At 42.5% G+C, this 20052-nt stretch overlaps 1 protein-coding gene and 1 long non-coding RNA gene across 3 annotated transcripts in view; one reads left to right on the forward strand and one right to left on the reverse strand.

Moving 5' to 3' along the window:
• Positions 1-510: 510 nt before the first annotated feature.
• LOC116711919 (uncharacterized) lies at positions 511-4792 on the forward strand. Of its 2 annotated transcripts, none has more exons than XR_004337361.1 (3): positions 511-1512; positions 1575-3927; positions 4266-4792. It is a non-coding gene; the product is annotated as an uncharacterized LOC116711919 (long non-coding RNA). The 2 variants fall into 2 exon arrangements; XR_004337362.1 differs by lacking the exon at positions 4266-4792 and having other exon boundaries at positions 1151-1381; positions 1451-1512; positions 1575-2284.
• Positions 4251-20052, reverse strand: part of LOC116711917 (armadillo repeat-containing protein 4-like) — a 35146-nt gene continuing 19344 nt past the window's right edge. The window contains exons 14-22 of the mRNA XM_032551535.1: positions 19758-19868; positions 19431-19585; positions 16622-16802; positions 16477-16538; positions 14216-14330; positions 10850-11038; positions 10455-10676; positions 4612-6139; positions 4251-4505 (exon numbers count right to left, since the gene is read on the reverse strand). Coding sequence (XP_032407426.1) covers positions 6029-6139; positions 10455-10676; positions 10850-11038; positions 14216-14330; positions 16477-16538; positions 16622-16802; positions 19431-19585; positions 19758-19868 — 1146 coding nt within the window. The 3' untranslated portion in view covers positions 4251-4505; positions 4612-6028. The remainder of the gene's footprint in view (positions 4506-4611; positions 6140-10454; positions 10677-10849; positions 11039-14215; positions 14331-16476; positions 16539-16621; positions 16803-19430; positions 19586-19757; positions 19869-20052) is intronic.

Here is a 20052-nt window from a genome sequence, read left to right on the forward strand (position 1 = left end):
CCCAGATGGTTTAAAGGTCACACAGAACCTGCTGCCGATAGAAAACTGAACAGTAAACTGAGCATCATCACAATGCAATTGAAAGAAGCTGACAGTAAATCACCATAAAGGAAAACTCACTTCAAACATGTTTTTTAAGAAATGACCTAATGAGGCCAATCAGTAAACTTTTTATACATATATATATATATTTTTTAAACGACAGTCGTAGCTTTCAAGTTTCTTCCAATCAAAGTTCTGGTCTGGAAGATTTCCCAGTTTCCTCAGTTCTGAAGGTCAGGTAAAGAACTGAAAGCTCTCCGTGTCAATGTGCCGTTAGCCGAATACTTTCCGTCTTCGACGGGTTTTTCAAAAAAATGTCGACAGAAAAATCTGGAGGCCATTTGTCATTTTGACAGATCACAATTCACACTGGAACCACCTGGTCTAGTGTGATGAGATTTAGATTTTATGCACAAAGGTAACTACATCAATCAATGAAAAAAAAAAAAAAGATTTTCATCAGAGCACCATCTCAAAGCTGGAAACCGTACTCAACGTATCTCACGATCTTAGAGCTGACAAACGCTGAAGAGTTTTGGGTGAGAAATACAGAGAGCAAAGATCGTCTCCCTGCTCAGGATCCTCATGGAAACAGAACCTTTTCCTCCCGTGTTCACCAGAGTTTAACCAAGTAGTGATTAAGTGTGGGTACCATGGTTCGTGTGGTGGCCAGGGTTCTGGATTTGGGTGAGCCAGGGGTTTTGTGTGAATAATTTTAGGCCACCTTCAAGGTCATGAGTGTGGGTAAAATCTAGAGACCGATGGCTGTATTGCAGTGAGTGAGCCAGGCCTGAGGAAATATGGCTTGACAAAGTTTACCCCGATTCTGTGACCCTGCTGGGATGGCAGAAAAACTCATTTTTGATTGAGAACAGAAGCTGTGTTCAGGCCTCAGCTAGCAGAGAGTGTGGTCCTTTGTCTGGAGTTCTGAGAGGACACATATTTATGATGGGAGAATAACAAGCTAACCATACTTTTTTTTTTTTTTAATTAGAAAATGTGCCTTGGAGGGGATGGAAAAACCACTTCTAATATTTAGAACTTTTACTGTTTATTAGATTGTTTAGTGAATGTTGCAGCAGAGCCCAGGGGATATGTGGGATTTCTGAGCAACTTTAAATGAGCAGTTCCATTTTAATACATGTGGCAGTATGCCCTGTGGGCTCTGAACGCACCACACAAGTGCCTGACTTTAATTGGTTGTAGCGCTGTCTGTATATAAAGGGCCCTCCCTCACCTGGTAGACAACACGTTCTCCTTCCGGTTCAGACTTCACTGTTTACTGGCGCTATACGACTGACGCGCTTAATCCATTAATTGCTGTTCAAGCCTTCTTCTGGTAAGAAGCTTCTCACACCTTTAATATCTGTAAGTCTAGCTTTAGCTCAGCTTTACTTGTAACATCTAGGTGACTTGTACCAGCTGACTGCTTCTTCTCCCTGCCAGAGGCATAACGCATCAAGCTCAGTGGTAAGCGAAAGCTCATTTTACGTATGCTTCCAGATTCAATTTTTGACATGTATGTTTGATAGACGCTGCTGTTTGTCCTTGGCCGGCTGCTTGCCCGTACTCTGTTGTCCTTGGTTGACGGTCCGTCCGCCTGTGACCTGGTTATTCGTCGTCGGCTGACGGCGGCCTACCCGTCGCCCTGGTTGTCGGCTTCATACCCGCTGTCCTGGTCGGCGTAAGCTGGCTTTTGACTCTCGTCCAGTGTGGCTGATTCAGGCTGGTTTACGACCAGCTCGTCCTGATCCCTCTGGTGCCGCTCTGGCTGGCGGTTGCTGTGGCGCGGCGGTTCGTCTCAGGACGGACTCCTAACTTGGACTGCTATTGCTTGATTTGTGAGGACTGAACTGTATAACCAAGAAATGTATGTAATTTGAATGTCTTTTCTTTTGTTGACAGGAATGGCCAGCTCGTGGTGTTGGTGGTGGACTTTCCGGGTGGTGGTACTTTCTTTGGTTTGGTGCACGATTTTCTTTTATTTGGTTTGCTGTGTTTCCTTTGTAGGTCCCTGCCAGCTTCGAGTTGAGCCGTAAATGTCATTTTAATGTGTGCGTGATTTTAAATTAATATATTTCTGACTAGAAAATTGAAATGAATAAACTGATTGGATTGAGTGGAATTGTCTCGTGCCTCATATGTAGCGGGCCTGTGTGCCTTAAAGGTAACTTTACAGTATTATTAAATTAGTTATCTTAAAATTCAAGTTGCCAATCGGGAAAGCATAGGTACCGTCACATACAACTGAACATATCCCAATCAAAAAAAGAAAAAATGACAAGGGAGGACTGTGTGGTGGTAACAACAAAAAAAAGTTCTGGACATCTGGAAACTCTCCTCACAGTAGCCATGTGAACCACGGACTGGAGTCTGGAGACAAGGTGAAGGTTAGGCCAGTGGTGAGACACTTTCCATGGTCCCTGAAAACAGAAGAACTGCCATCAGGGTTATCCCTATGCTTTACCCTCCACTTGACAATTATTTAAAAAGTGTTGGATCCCTGGACATGGAAGGTCAGAGTTGGACATAATTGCTGCACCAGAGAACAGAGACTGAACCTTTAATGTCCCAACGAACACAGACACTTCTCTTCTCAGAGGGCTTGTGGCAAAACTAAAACTCTGAACTGTGGCTTCATGACAAACCAGCCTGAGTTCCTTGAAAAGTTCTGCTGCTTCCTCCCAGCCTGGCCTCAGAGCTGCACACGTTTCAGCTTCAGGGACATGCAGGACAGACATGCCTCCTAAATACTGTTCTGGGAACTATATGCTGAGTTATTGTTTTATTATAAACTAGTTTCTAAAGCTAATTATTCCATTTCTTTATTCATTTGATGGACTGTGTGGTTTAAACTTCCTCCATGCTTTAACAGTGCTGTGAAAAAGTACTTGCTTCCTCTCAGATGAGTTTTTGCTTTGTGTCCCTCTTAAATCATTTAGATCAAACTAATCTTAGTAAAGGATAAAGATGACCTGAGTAAATACAAAAAACTGTTTTCAGTTAATGATTTCATTCACTAACAGGAGAGCTGTCCAACCCACCCTGGACCGATGGGACAAATAATTGCCTTCTTAACCTTTTAACTAGTTTTGCCACCATTTGCAGCAACAACTGGTATTAAGAGTTTGTGATAACAGGCAACGAGTCTTTATAATCAGCAGTGAAGAATTTTGGCCAACTCTTCTGTGCAGAAATGACGTCTTAACCGTCATGAGGACAGCGATGTCGTCGTGGAACCATCGTCTGACATACAGGCGTTTTGGGAGTGATGTTAAATCAAAAACATTTAAGAGTGGTTGAATGTGAACGGCACATTTCAGGTCACACTAGAGCATCTGAATGTTTATGTCTGACTTTCCTTCAGCTGATTTATTACAGTTCAGTTACAAACTGTTTCTTGTTTCTTCCATTTGGTTTTTATCTTTTTTGTTGTACATTTCCAACTTCCAAATCATGGTGTTGACAGTTTTCTGTCGTCTTCTTTAGTCTTTGTGTGTTTTCAGTTTTACAAGCTGATTGGAAACAACCAACATGTTCTTGGTGCAAATCCTTCCTGAAGCGGTGATTTAAAATCCTTTGAGCCGACGGACGTCTCGTGGGGATCATCAGTCTTTATTCATCACTGAGTGATTCCATCATTTCTTTCTGCTGTATTTCATCTGACTGGTTGTTTTGTCCATAATTCATCCTGATGGCAAACAGAAGCTGAGCTATTGGGCCACATTAAGTATGACAGTGTGATGTCATATGTTGCTATTTCTACCTCAGGGTGTTTAGCAGACATTGGACAGTCTGATGAATGAGAACCTAGAACATCATAACAGAACCAGCTTCTCCAGAGCTGATGTACCCTGAACGTCAAGCTAGCTGCTTTGTTTCCAGGTAAACGCCACATTTTAGCTCCACATGGTGGAGTCACTTTGTTCAGAGTTGAAAAATCTTTAAGACTTTTTCCTGACAACACTTCAAGTAGCAGTAACCATCCATCTTGTTCTATTGATTCTGTGATTTTTCCCTCCGAGTTTCTGTCTTCACCAGTTTGTGTTGTTTCATGTGAAGTTCCATCTTCACATGTAACCAGCGATCTCAGCCACTCTTCCCTCATCATGCTCTTCCAGTGACCCCAGCAAGCAGCTGCTGCTGCTTAGACTTCAAAGAGCGATGAAGATCTCCAGACACATATTTTCTATGTTTTACTAATTTTCTGTTCTTGCATGCAGCAGATATTGATGAAAATCCCTTTAGACTTTGTGGCAGCGACTGAGGTGGAGAGCCCAGCATCTCGGAGCTCAGTGGGTCCAGGACAGCAGAGGAGGATCCATGATTGAAGCCAACAGTTTGCTATGGAGGGCCTGTGGAGCCCGACCCAGACAGTTTCTAATAAACAGAACCAGAAGACGAGCCCAGATCAGCAGCAATGATAACCACTCACACATCCCAAGAAATATAATGTCTGTAAGCTGGAAGAACAGAAAGAGATGAGATTAGTGAAGGAACCTGCAACAGGAACAAAAGAACAAGTTTATTAAAAAAGCTGAGCAACTTTTCTGTTGTTCTCTAACTCACTGGGATTTTTGTAGCTGCTGCTGACTGAAAGCATTAGAAGTGTGTAAAGATGATTCCTGCAAACCAAAAGGAGTTAAAATTTTACTGACAGAAAAAATGAGCTGCTTTCTAAAATAGATTTGACCGTTTCTAATAAATGTTGAAACTAAAAATGGAATGGAATAAAAATGCTATTTAGAGAGTGTTTGTGCAGACTCAGTGTGTTCAACAGAACCAAAGTGTTTTCTTGCATTTATCTAAACGCTGCATTGAAGCTTTGGGTCTGTTCATATAAGTACACATGGAGATAAACTACTGCAGCAGACTGAGCTCCCAGAAGCAGATGTGGCTGTTTAAATATTGTGGTCTCCTCTGAATCACTTAACAAAAGCAGAGATGGGGGCTCCAAAGTGTTTCACTTTTAAAACACATTTGGCAAAAGAAGCATCAAAAATAATCTTTATTTTGATCATCATAGATTCCAGGCTGAAGGAGAGCAAGAGAAGGAAGGGTTTGTTTGGATGAACTTGTGATGATGTCATTGACAGAAACAAGAAGCTCAAGATGAAAGTTTCCAGGTAAACAGAAGCAAGAGGACAAATAAAATCTCTCTCATCAACACAGATCAAACTTTTCATTTGTTTCCTCTCAGATTATCTAATAGAGCAGATCTGAAACACTTGTGCAGCTTTCTGCAACGTTTCCTCTTTTGTCAAAGAAACATTTAAAGAGGTATTATTATGTATTTCCCAGGCACATGGTGTCATTTTGCAGCACAATCAAGTTTCTATGTTAACCTCAGTTGTTTATATATACATACACACACATTCATTCATAAGGGGAGTCGGAAGTAGCTGGTGTAATAAGTTCAGTAGATATGCAGTTCCACCAGGTGCTTGCTAATTGCTGCTGGCTAGTCTGAAGGAGCTGAAGGGAACTCACAGAGGAATGGTGCTGTTAGGCAGAAACTGGGAAGCTTGGAAACTGCAGCTCTGAGAAGGAGCTGCGCCTCGAAGGCGGGGCTAGGTCCAGCCAGATGAGCCGCACAGCTGATTGGTTGCCACGGGAGATTAAAGGATTTCTCAAATATGCATGAAAGAATCAAGGCAACACTTTGATAAGGAAATAACATAACATGAAGCTCAGAAAAGTCGATTTTACATCATATTTCCCCTTCAAAACAGTCTGTAGTTAGCTTTCTAAGGGACACATGATAAGGTCAGTAATGTTGATTTTGCTCAGATGAACTTGACAAGATTCCAAATAATTCTTTCAAAAAGTCCTTTACTGTATTCACTTTTTTATCTGCATCATGTCCATTGTTGATTCCCGACATTTGGGCCATCTGGACTCATCACGTCCTGCTCGCCACCCTCATACCTTTCAAACAGTCTCTGGTGGATTTCCAGGGCTTCAGCTGAGATCAGCTGCTCTCGTTTCAATAAACAGCCCTCTGATTGGCCAACACCAGCAGACGGATGTTGCGCACACATCCAGCAGCAAACTCCTGGATCTCGTCGGTACCAGAAGCTATGAGCTTGACCAGTGGCTGTGGGAGTGGAAAGGACAGAAGTTACTGCAAGGAAAAGCACAGTGGACAAAGTCAACTTTGAAAAGAAATCAACCATACGCAAATGTGTTTGAGAACATTTAGTGTCATCTTCTCACTGCTGCCACCGACCAGAAACGGCAGAACATCCACTCTCTAATGCAGGCCTCAGCAGAGGGCTTCCAGCTGCCTGCACACACACCTCTGCAGTTTTGTCCAGATGAAAGTGGTGCAGAGCAGCTGGACGTTAAAACCCTGCGCGTGAACCACAGAAGTCGACAGCTTTTCTGCTGCTCCAAAGGTCAAGCTCTATGCCTGTTAGTGGCTTGTGTAATGGATCTGGTTAGATTTCATTGCGGAACAGAAACTTTGGGCTTTACAGAAATCACCAGCTTTGGAAGTTTATTTTTGACAAAATAAAACTTGCTTTAATGAACTGCTAATGATGTGGAGGAAGCAGAAAAACCCAGACTAAATGAAACACCACTGAGCAGCAGGTGATTTTGGCCTCAACTTTTCTTCCAGTTTCTTCTCTGAAATTCCTGCTTCAAATCTGCAGCCAGAAGTAGTGGAACCAAAATCAAAGTATATCTGTGCATAAACATGGTAAACCTGGTCAGTGTGGGCTGTGTGGTCAAATCACAATGACGTTCCGCTGAGGTTCCTCAAGCTGCATGTTTGATTATTCTGGATAGTCAAACATTACAACCCTGAGGTGAGAACTGAGGACTTCCTCCTCCTAAACACAACAAGGCCCTGATAAAAAACCAGCTGAGACGTCTGAGGCTCTTTCAGGCTCCAGACGTCGAGGATTTTTCTTCAGGGAAGGAAACAAGATTCTGGGAAAAACAGCGAAGGTTCAACATTTCTCCTGGTTTCAGTCAACACTAGCTGTGTTTCCTTTAAAAATGTGCACAAAACTTTGGCTATATTTCACTAATATTGAAACAACAGAATTTTGAATTGCGGTGTTTCCACTAAATAAGAAATGCAATCAAAAAATACAGATTAATTGTTAACAGTGGTTCCCTGTAGGGGGCGCAGTGCCATTACAGGGGGACGTGGGAGGCGGTATGGATGAATAAAAATAAAAAATAAAAATAAAGTTACACAAAAGTGTTTCACTGTAAAGATGGTTTGTAGTTTGTTTTGTTGCAACCTGAAGTGTGAAATAAACTTCAATGGAGTTTGAAAACAAAATATGTGTAAATGTTTAAGTCTGGTTTGTTCCCAGTTGATTTTTTTTTTTCTGTTTTGGGGGCATTTTATTGTAATCCATTTGAGCCCCAGAAAATCTTTAGAAACTATGTTAACACAATGAAGAAAACATGATGAATCATGATTTCTTTTTTTTTTCACTCCAACTCCTTCTTGTTGTTTTGGTGGTTTGTGCCAGAAAGATTGGACATCTGGTTGCTGATCATGTGACTCGTGATGTGAAAAATGTGTTTCCAGTGCAGTTTAATAAAATCCATCTGTTTTTATGTGATCAAAAACAATCACTTCCTTTTAATACCAAAACTTTACCAAAAGCTACTGTCACATCCCTGTTCCTCAAGAGCAACTCAAGACAATAGACAGAACCAAACATGGTCCCTTCATAAACTCCAGATAATAATTTATGACACATTTAGCAGGATTATTGTCCCATTCATCAGATCTCCAGCAGCACATTTCCCTCCAGCAGCTCCAGAAAACATGCAGCTCCCTAAACAAGGCTCTTTAGTGAAAAACAGGATGCCTGAGAAGTGCCAGGGTTGCTTTATTTGCCAGCCTGGTGGCGTGTTATTCAGACGGGGCCAAATAAGGTCTCCTGAAGAGCAAAGCTAAGCTAAGATAAGCACGTCTCTCTTTGCAGCCTTTCTTCCAGCTCCATCTCTCCCTCCCAGCTGGGATCTCTGGGAATATAATCCAGCACTTATTAGACATTCCCTGACTGAAGGAACATCAACACTTGCTTAGCGTTTGAAAACTGCAGCAGGAGTTCTGAAGATGTTTCCAGTGAGTCTCCCTTCCCAGCTTCCCCATGTTTTACACTCAGCTGTGGAGGCAAACAGGACAGACAGACGGCTGTGTTCAGCCGGGTCGAGGGGAACTTGGTGCAGAAGTCCAGGTAAACAACATTCCCTGCAGCCTCCAGTCAGCCACAGATGCTGAGCTGCTTTTTCTGGGTCTCCAAAGAGGAAAAGGAGGAAAAGTTTCAGGTTGAACCCAGAGTCTGTTAGAGCTGAACAACAAGAGGGACAGAAGCTTCAGTCAAAGGCTCTGAGACGTTGGACTTAAATTATGATGGTCCTAGTAAAGCTGTAGCCACAGCTCCTGTATCATCTGCTCAGCACAGCCACAAGCTGAAAATAGATTCTCTACAAACTAAAAGAAAACCTGTGAGGCTGAATCTCCAGGTACTCCTGGTTCCTCTTTAGGCTCATTTTATCAAATCTCCAGAAGAACAAAACATGAGAGAAGAATCAGATGAAAACACACCGTGCCAGGGTGAGAGGGGAACTCAGAGCAACTAAAGAGCAAACGTTTTTCTCATTTAGATTAGTAAAATCCTAAAATACACACCAGGACCTGGCAAAGGCTGCATTCTGGAAAACATTCAGCTGCAAATTACCAATAATTACGGTTTGCATTTAGTAATTTTCAGCAATTTCCTTCACAAAGCTTTGCTTATGAAAGAGGCTGTTTAACACAAGCAGCTGTCTGAATCCGTCTGAATGGATGTATGGCTTCAGCAAACAATTCCCTGAACTTTGGAGGCAACATACAGGCCAGGAGGAAGGCAGCTTGATTTGATACACAACACAAAACGAGGCTCATCCAGAGGAAAGTGGGAGATCCTGAGAGCAGACATTAGATCAAACTGAGAGGCGTTTGGTGTTTTGGTTGGAGTGCATTTCCCCTGAGAGAAGCAGCTCCATCATTTCTGGTTGTTTTCATTTTTTATCCAACAGGAGAAGAAAAAAATATGATCTCACTAAATCATGAAGTCCAGAGTTAGAGCAACACACTCAGCTGTGGAGACAGACAAGCTCCCACACAGTGTGTTTCCTCTGGACTCAGACAGGTTAGTATCAGCTTCCCTGTTCAGAGGAGCTGAGATGAAGTTCAATCTGACCAATCAGGCGATCTGTGTTGTGTTTCCATGTCTGACATTCAGATAAACTGCTGAGCTGCTGCAGCTACAGGGTCTTTGGTGATTAAGCTCTGTAAAGTCCAAAAATACCTCATGGTGAAGTGTTGCAACTCTGAGCTGCAACACTAATAACAAGCACACACACACACACACACTAAAAAGAAGGAGTGTTTCACACACTAATATAGACACATAAAGAAATGGTCCAGTTTTTGTTGCGGCTCAAACTCTAAACACATTTGATTTCAGCAGCTTTTGTAAACTGGGTTGAACTCTGAGAACAGCTGACCCATCATGGCTGCTGCTTCTGAGTTCAAGTAAACCAGTTCAATGAACATGGGAACATCTGGCTTCAGCTGCAGAACCAGCTCCGAGTTTAGAGTCCAGTTGGTACTGGGAGACCGTTTCACACACTTGTGGTCACAGATGGATTTTTATGTGGTAGTTTTTCTGTAAAACCTCATTTAATGAAAGGATCAGACAGCAAGGTTTTACCAACATGAACATTTTATCCTTCATAACAAGACTTCAGTCACAGCATCGTCTTAACGTTCAATCTATTTTACTGAGAGACACAAATAGAGTGTGAGGAGTTGAGCAGGAAAATACAGAAGTAGCTCCTGGTTGGAAGACATGATGGCCCCAATGAAAAGTCTGGTGGATGTAACCAACTGTGAGGAAAATAAACAGAACCATGGATGGGTTTCAACTCTCAGCCGTTTCTCCATCAGTCCTTGGTCTGAAACATATTGCTGCTGCATTCTGAGCTGAGGTAAAGCAACAACCCTTAGCAACAGTTGCCCCCAGCTACAGTCCTTTGCCTTGTGCTGCAATGGCATCTAGGGTCCAGTGTAGGGTTGGCACTTTGCACACACTGAGCTGTTTGCTTTTCTCAATTCCCATGATGGCTGGAAAGTGGAAACTTGTTTTCACCGACTGTTTCTGCTCCATCGGTCAAAGGCTCTGAAAATAGTCTCAGCCTCTCAAAGTTTATCACTCTGTGTTTTTCACACATCACTGAAACAAGGGCGGCAGGAGACTAAAGCACATTTTCCTCAATGCAGCTATGCTAAAATTAGCCTCAAAGCTGTGAAACAGACTCGAAACTGGAAATGAGCAACAAATTAGGACTTAATGAAGACGCAGGTATCCAGTCAAAGAGGAAGCCCAACTGACCTCAACGACTCCTTCCTCATGCATGGTGATGATGTTGTTGGGGTCTTTGGACAGTTGGTACAGGGCCATGGTTGTGTTAAGGAGGAGCAAATTGTCGTTCGACTCCAGGTAATAAACCAGAGGGCCAACGGCTCCATGGTCACCAAAGCATGCCCTATTGGAGCTCCACATGCAGCAGTGGCCGATGGCCTCGGCCAGGTGGCAGCGGAGTCTGTCATCAGTCTGCAGAGAGGAGAACAGGAAGAAATTCTTGACCAACAACATCCTCCGGATCAGCTGATATTTGAAGAAACTGCAAGGAAAACAACTAAACTTCAACCTGACTGTAAACCAGACAGAATCCCAGTATTCAGAGAGTAAAAGCTGCTTTGTTGTCAGTAGCGACATGTTCTTACTGTGTTAGTCAGCCCGGCCAGCAGGGGGACAACCCCGCGATCAGAGAGGACGCCCAGGATCTCCTTGTCTTTGGCTAGTTTGGCAATGACGGCACAAATGCTTGTCAGCACCTCGTTGCTTGGTGACTTCAGTAACTGAATGATCAGCTTCAGTCCACCGATCAGGAAGAGAACCATTTCCCCGGCGTCCTGCAGTCACAGAGACACACAGTAGCTGCTGCTCAGTGAAGGTCAACACAGAAAACGATGAAAGGAGGGACAGTGATGTGGAAAAGGAGAGGAGGGCAGGTTAAGCTGACCACATTTAGGAAGTCTGGATGAAGAACTGGAATCTGCCCAACCCTATTCTGCAGTTTGTTTGGTTTGTTGACCTTTCCGTTATTACTATGAATAAAGTCGTAATACTACGACTTTATTCTCTTAAAGTGTTTAAGGTTATTTTAAATGGTTGAAACCCTGTTGCTGTATTTAGTCTCTAATTAGCTAGCAAATGTTTTAAAGTGTTAAATTAACCAAAAAGCATTCCTAAAAAAAAAACATGTGGTTTACGTGACGTAACTGGAGGAGAACGGACCCTAACAACTGCAGTCTGATAGCTGAACTCAGAGGTTTTGTTTGCTCAGGTGTGGTTAAAACATGTTTATGTGCGGATGTTCAAACTGCAATTGCTCTGGACATGGCAAGGGACAAACAAAACAGAAAAAGAAAAAACAACAACAAAACCAGAGTCCCAGCTTTTACCTGGAAGAGGCTCGGTGGACAGAGTTATTCAATTTTCCAATATTTCTTAGCCTAATTGTATATATGCTTATTATTTATCTATCTTATCTTGGTAGATATATTCCAATGAAAAGATCTAAAGATCTGTAAATGTAAAGCTATAGTTGCAAAATTCTCTTTGTTAGCACTGCAGTTAGCATTTCCAGGTCTGTGTACATGTTTTCCATTCCAATATGTTCTCTTCTACGATTTAAAGTGATCTCTGATTACTATGTTGTCAATAGTCCTGACTTCTGGTTCACATGTGAGCCTTCAATCTTAAACATACAGCCAATGTAATGCTTGAAATTGGTCACCTCCTTAAGGTTTTATTCAATGGTTTTAGCTGCACCATCCAGAATGTTCTCCTCTGTCTACGTCATTAGCGGTTGATCACTAGGGGCTATTTTCAAGTGGAGCAGTAAGCAGGCTAAGGTAGAGGAGGTACTAATACCTTTTATTTTGAAATACGAGCCATTTTTGCCACAAAAATGTAAATTTCAGACTTGTTACAATACAAAGACTTCAACATGTCTTTAAAGTGAAAGATGTACTTTAATATTGTGACTATTTTCAAAGTGACTGTTTTGTATTTTTATTTGATTTTTCCCTAGTATGGCTCTAATACTCTGTCATATCAGCATCGGGCCACTATTTAAAAAGCCAATGTACCATATCATTGCCACAGAATAAAACATGAATGTGGCTCAGTGTGTAATATTCAGGACTTTGAAAATGCAGCTGAAATTTCGTTCAATGCAATAATTATGGGCAACTGGATGAAAATCACTAAGTCTGCTGCAGCTCAGTCTGTTTCAACATCATCCACATGTCAGGAGCTGATACATGGTTCTGTAGGAACCAGAAAAATCAATTGATTTTCTTAGTTTTTCTGGTAAAATCAAGCACTGGATGTACTTTAGTGTTCTCCCCTCCAGCAGGGAGCTCAGAGCTGGGATCAGGAGTCAGTGCAGTGTATGGGCCCTGTGATTCCATGCCAGAGGATGAGGCGTGTGCACAGTGCAGGCCAGTGAGGGAGCTGCCAGGGCCACAGAGCCCCCGACACACAGGAAGCTTTTCCTCAGGAATACTGATGATGGCTGGCTGGGAGTCCCTGCGACAGAGGAAGCTCTCTCAAGCCACCAGCTGCCACAGACTACCCAGAATCCCTTTCATGCCCCAGACGGGCCCCCAGTTCTTAAGGCTGCTGCATTAAGAGGCTGCACTTGGAAATACATTTGTTACTAACCTCCCCCTCAGGATGAAATGAAATAGAAAACACATTATCTGTTGTGTTTGATATGAAGCTGAGCTCAGAAGAACGCTCTGAGGCTCTTCTCTGGACCAATCAGACTTCTAGGACTTTCACTGCTCACATGCAAAGGAAAAATCAACCAATCATCTAAATGTGCTTCTACAACCAGGCAGATTAATGACACACCTCATCATGTGGAACTGAGAGGGGTCCGTTTACTTGATTGGAAGGACCTGCTGCTCTGTAGTTTGGCTCATTTTACTGAATAAAATCAGTTCCAGTTAATAACCTACAGACAGTTAGTGTAGCTCCTGTAGATATCTGAGTCTGCAGAGCAGCAACACCACTGCATTTATACCACTGTTCTGTCATAAATTTACAACCGATCTGCCAACTCAAACATTTTGGGTTTTCATCCAAACAAAGACGGCAGTAAAGCAGTTGAATCGGGTTCAGCTCATCACTGCCCCGTCCCATAAAAACACCAAGAAACTGCCTTTGTGAAGCTCCATCAAAACTGGAATGCAGATGTCTAAATAACACCTGTTGTTGAGAAGAGAAGAGTAAAACCATAATCCTGCTAATGTATTTATGATTATTGATACTGACTGAGCGGGGTCAGATCGGTCTGTTCTGATTGAATGTCTTAACATTTTTTATGATTTCACTTCTGATGTAACAAAACAGCTCCATATAAACTGAGCTAATGTCTGACAAATTATGTTCCAGCAGATGGTTTGGAGTTTATATTGTAGACACAGATATATTATAACATGCAGCGTTAATGTCAGTTATAGTGATGTCTAAATGCAGGTAAGATCTTCTGTTTTCATGACAGAAAATCGACCAACAAAAGCTCTTAATGTTTAAGTAAACATAGTAGCAGCTAAAATGATATAAGCAGTATTTATGGTCATGTAGTTGTTCCAGTTTCAAAGTGTTTTTATTGGAGAAGTGGCTTCACAGAGGCTGCATGGTCCACCATCTCTCAGCATGTTGAGGGAAGATTTTCAGGAAGGAAATCAGACCCACAGGATATTACAATCTTTCTCTCAGTCTGTTCCTCACTTCATCAATCCCAGTGTGCCAAGGAAGCTCCTCTGCTTCATATTAGCCCAGGGTTCATGTAAGCCTCTGCTGACACAGCTCTGCCTCTGCTGACCTCCCAGCAGAAGCAGCAGCTTGAGACAAACTGGGTGACAGAAACAAGCTTCTGCCTTCTGACTGAGACAACCTTTTAATGTGAAAATCTATGATTGATAAATGTGTGTTTAAGAGGCAAACACTCTGCTCTGAGGAACACTGATGAACTTTATGTCTCCCAGAACTAAAACAATGAATCTTTACTTTACCTTTGCATTCTCGATGCACGGACAAATGGCCCATGCAGCACTAGCCTGAACTTCTGCATTGGGATTCTTTAGTAGTGACCAAACCAGGCGGACTCCATCAAGCTGGTCAATGATTCTGAGGGAAACACAGAGAATTGTTTCATTGTAGAATCAAATCAACGTGAAGATTTGGCTCCATCAGGCCGACCAGAAGCAGATTTAACAATGACTATAACTAAACAGCATGGAAGCAGAAATTGATTTCAGCACTTTTTATTCACACTTAGGTCTTTTGCAGGCTCTGTGTACCACCCACTCTCAACTCATTTTCCACAAAAATCTCAGAAAAGCTCAGGTCAGAGGTCAACCAGCACACATCTGGATCTAGTTCTTCCTACATGGATTTATAAATAGACGCTGACAAACTTTGACTTCATGTTTTGGCTAACATGGGAAACTCCTTTCCTGACTTGGAAAGGAGTTCTGTTTGACTCCTTCCCAAGACAAACAGAACCAGAGACAGGTGGCTCCGTATTTCAGAAAGTCTAAGTGAAGTTTTCTGAAGCAGCAGTTCGATTTCATCTCATTTACATGACTGGTTTCAAACTGGAGTTGCCTCTGAGAGGTCAAAGATTTCCACCACAGACCCTCCATTGTCTGCTATAAAAACATGGAACGTGTTCCCCATGTGTGCTTCAACTAACAAAGCCCACACTGACGCTGTCATAATGACCTAAACACTCCCTAATCACAGTGTCTTCATGACTCCAATGAGCGGACGCTCATCAGGGACGTCCTCTGCTCCATCTGTCTTCCTTCTGCACAGAAATCAGTCCAGAGGGATCAGAACATCAGACTCCAGTCTGCAGGGCCTCTTCAGTCCAGGACCAAAACCTAAAGTGAAGCTTCATATCATCCTCCAAAACGGCTCCATCTTCCCATGGTGCAGCTAGGAAACAGATTACAATGAAGCTGCAGCTGACAGTGACGGATTAGAGGGGAGACCACAGACCTTGAAGGCATTAAAAATCCGTCTTCACTCTTGTTCTTCCGCTGGACTCATTGGAGGAAGTGTGATGTCATTAACCACACGCTGCCTACTGGTGAAGAATGAAAACAAACAGGAGGATCTGATGGGAAACTGGGAAGTGATCATGCAGCTCTCATGAGCTCTGGACGACCTGATTCAGGATCATGATGAGAGAAGAACTGTGGTGACCAGCAGAAGGTCTGATCTGATAACAGAAACTTTGTTGGTAAAATGATGTCCAGCAGGGACAAACATGATGCAGCTGATTGGGTTTTATCACACATCACCTACAACTGGTAATCTGACAAACATTTCTGTCAGTTCTGGTTTGGAATAAATATCTACTGTGAGTTGTGCTAATTTCTTTGCAAACGACTCAACATGCGTGGAAACAAGCCATGGGGCCCAACATCCAGTCAAAGGTTGTTTGAATCAGAGCTCTGTTGACAGATGGAGGCTGACAGACTGGAAGATCTGCTGTAAAAATGGAGAGTGAGAGAGAACAAGGAGAACATGATGATCTGATGTAATAGACGTCTCTGGTTGTGTCAAGTTTACCACAGTCAGCAGCTTTATTTAGACAGGCTTCATTTTTATCCAGCCCAGGGTTTGTTTGTTTCCCAGTCTAACAGAAGCAGTTAACTAACACCATAAACTCACAGGTTCAGTGATATTTCTGCCCAGTGATAATTAAGACGGCTCTTATAGTCTGGAACAGGTTTATAAAAGCAATGAGGTGCAGATGGAAGCTCCATGATGCTTGAGGTTAAATGCAGAGAGAAAGCCACCGCTCTAGACTCTGCTTCTCTGGGTTTTCCAGCCGTGGAGTTTTGGACGGGGCAGGGCTTTAGGCACGTTAGTCTGAGCAGCTCAGCGACCGCATGGCTATAGTAAAACACTGAGAATGAAACCACAACCATATTTAACACAGCAGCTACAATAAACAAAGCCTTTAAAATCGGTCATTGGGCTAAGGATGAAAGAGACGCCTACCTGCACAGCTCCCAATGAAAACTACAGGAATCTCTCTGAGCAGCAGCCCAGGACAGGTTAATGAGGCTGTGTTTACATCCTACAATTGGTCTCATTTCCTTGTAAAAACACATGACATCAATAAACAGCCAGGAGTGAGTTTGGGCTGATTCACTGATTATGGGAAATAAGCCACTAATCACATTTTAACAGGCGCCTCATGGACCTACTGTAAATATAAACAGAGCATGAAACATTGAAAAGGAAGAAATAAACTTACGCCACGTTGTCCCTTTCTGTGGCACAAGCTCCCACAGCCTTTGCTACATTTACAAGCAGAGCCTGGTTAAGTGACACAGAGCAGATGTTGGATCAATAAAGGAGTTATTTTGAACAAGAACTGCAGAAGAACCAAAGTTATATACCTGGTTTGTTCCATTGAGCAGATTAATGAGAGCCCTTATGCCCCCACCGTTGCAGATGGCGGCCTTGTTAGCTTGGATCTGAGCAAACTGTCCCAGAGCTCCCACTACATTGACCAGGACCTCTTCAGGCTGATCAGTCAGCAGACCAATCAGCATGTGCAGAGCTTTGTACTCCTGGAAGCTTTGAAGGAACAACATCAAGAAGAGATGATTGAATTAGAATATAATTAAGGTGCTTTGATTCATTTATTACAGAAACTGGACAACTAACATGGACTAAAAGTCAATTCAACAGATCTTGTTGCTCTTGAGAGAGAAGACAAAACTGTGAAACAAAACTGAAACTAGTTTAGTTTTCAACCCAGAGGTCAAATTTATTAAAGTTTCCATGATCCAGTGATTTGACAGCCAGACTAACAATGTGTCTCCTGAACCTCCTCTGTACAGAGCTACATGATCATCAGATGATTGGGTCAAAGGTAAAGATTGTTTTCCCTTCAGTAACATCAGCATCTTGCTGTAACTCAGCAGAACAAACAATTTTCCCACGGCTCCTCACAGCCGTCCCTCGTCTTCGCTTTGCAGCACCAAACCTTGGAAACTCTTCCTCCATCTTTAACTGTGTGATTTTGCCTTGTTTGCCTTCGCTATAGAGTAGTAAACTATAGTCAACATTCAGAAGGGATATACTGTGGTTCCACTAAAACCTCAGCAACCCTCTGGTGCACAGTTCATTTCTCTGGCTGTTTTTATTCCCAGTTACGGTTGCTGGCATCATTGCCTGTAAGCTATTGTAGACGGCTAAGGTCGTTTGGTTCTGGGCAGGGTCCACTGAACCACAGCCTCTTCTTCAGAGTGAAAACATTGCTAATGAACTTTAGTCCAGTTCAGCATCATGAACAACAATGGTCTTCCTCCATCATCTGCAGCTCACTACTCTACAATGATAAATCAACACTGTGTCATGTCTATTTCCGTCAGGTCCAGCTGAGGTAATTGTTTTCTGGCAGGAGTAACTTGACACAAAGCTGCCTGAAGCAGCTCCAACTGAAAACACAGGCCTCTACATGGCTGGAGGCTCATAAAGCATGTTAGAGCAGACAGGAACCACAGAGGAGCTTCTGTGTGAGCAACACGTTTTCATCTTCAGTCTTTTCTTCACCAACTCATCATTATAGAGAATTAATTTTCTACTGTGAGCTTCAGAGAAGGTCCAAGTGATATTAAGACGTTTCAGGGACCCTGAGATCTCCAGCAACGACCACAGAAACCTGACAATCATTAAATCAATGAGGAATATAATAAACAGATCAATCTATCAGGGTACAGACTAACGTGAGGGAACGCTGAGCTGCAGTCGGATAAAGAGAAGAATCATTTAAAGAGGAGATTATGTTCTGCTCGTGGTCGGCCTGCAGCAGAACTAAGATGGAAGGAAGCCAGGATCTGGAAGCAAACTTCACAATCTTGACCCAACCGTTGCTGCTCTGGCAAACACACTCCAAGACTTGGCAGTCTCCACTTTCCACTGTAAACTTATTGCTTCAGCCTTTTGTTAAAGCCCTTTACAGCATTTCAGTGTGTCTATAACACCTCTGTCCACAGACCCAAGAGGACACATCTGGACAAGCTAAAAATCTGAACTAACTGTTTCACTGTTTCTCAGTCCTCACACTTTATTCAGAGCCTTGTCCTTGGTTCAGTGGGAGGCCTTTAAAAAGTACAAACTGTGACAATGAGCTTTTTACACATTTATGTTTCAGGACATCAATCATTTCTCATTTCATTCCTTCATTAAATCAGTAACGGTTTAACATTTGCTGCTACTTGTCTCAAATCCACAAGACCTCCATACCGTCCAGACCAAATAAATCAGTCACTAAAGTAAGACTGAATCCTGTCTGCAGGAAGATGAATTTAACTTAATCAAAGACAGAAAATCTCAGACTGCTCCAGTTATTACAACAGTCTAAAATCTTCTAACAGGATTTTCTTTTCTCTTGTCAGCCTGTGACAGATTCTGAAAAGAGGGCGGGGCCTTAAAACCTTGTTTGATTAGCAGCCTCTTTGTTCCTGACAGTAATGATTTAACTGCTTCACTCAGATTCTGATCAGAGACTCAATAATCCTGAGAGAACAAAAAAATGTCTCCAGGCTGATTTCACTGTGATCCTGACTGGTGGAGTTCTAACGGGCCTTAAATGACATGACTGAGGCCTGTAAAGTCTGCACATCTGCCTGATCCATTGTTAATAGAGGAAAGACTGAAATCTAAAAGTAAACACATCAAAGATCAGAGCTGATAGAATCTGAACAAAGTCTGAACATTTTACACCAATAATCTCTTTAACTGCATAAACCGAAAAAGGATCTGACAGAGGAGAGTGGAAACAATGACACAGTGAGTCGTGCCTAAGTAACGGCTGCATATAAAACTCACATATGAACTGATGCCACATTAAGCTGCAGCAGGCTAAACCTCCTGTTCTGGATCCATTGTGTTAATTCTTTGCACACTGAGAAACTGCTGTGAAGCACATCAGCTGAGCAAGCACAGGCTCCAAAGGTTATTGGCACGTGGGGATAAAATGTCTAATTCTTATTAAACCTCTTTCACACAGAACTGTATCAAACGCTGTTCCAGTGAGCAGGTAGAGATTTGTTGAAGTCATTCTGATCAGTTTTACCCCCCCAAAAAAATCACAAAAAGAAAGGCAGAGAACATGTGTTCTGTATGTCTAACATGGTGTTTTAACATGTATCTCCATGACTCCAGGAGGGACAATAAATAGTAAAGTTGTGTGCATACATAGCTACGTTCTCCATGCTGATTGAACACTTCCAAATGGCCCCGGTGGCAGCAGCCAGGAGCTGCTTGTTCTCTGCTTTAGAGAGCAGTGACACCAGAGGCTGCAGGCCGTGGTGGCTGCGGACCAGATCCCGGGTCAGTTTGTCCTCTGCACACTGTGAAACAAACAAGAGATCTGAGAGAGATCTTGCAGTCTGGCTCTAGTCAGTAGCACAGAGAGCAGGTGTTCGTTTCAGTGAAGGGCTTCAGTTCAAATAAAAGGATCTCTGTTTTCACCAGGATGGACTTCAGAGAACTGAGCAGAGCAGAAGACAGAAACCCAAGTACCTTAAAGATTGCACTGGCACAAAGCATCTGGAGCTCCTCATTGTCACTGCTCAGGTTTTTCACCAAGTCCTTCACCATTCCTTCATTTTGAATAGCAACCCTGTAATTTTTCTGTAGGAACAGAAAAACACAACAAAACAACACAAGCATGAATAAATATTCAAATATTCCTATACATGCTTAAAAATAATCAAAAACCTTTAATTAATCCCACATTTTAAATAAAATTTGATCTTGATCTGCTTTTTCTTTACTTCTTGATAATAGTTGTCAGTTTAGATGTCATTCAATCTGA

The sequence above is a fragment of the Xiphophorus hellerii genome, chromosome 21, assembly GCF_003331165.1.
Source record: "Xiphophorus hellerii strain 12219 chromosome 21, Xiphophorus_hellerii-4.1, whole genome shotgun sequence".
NCBI lineage: Eukaryota > Metazoa > Chordata > Actinopteri > Cyprinodontiformes > Poeciliidae > Xiphophorus > Xiphophorus hellerii.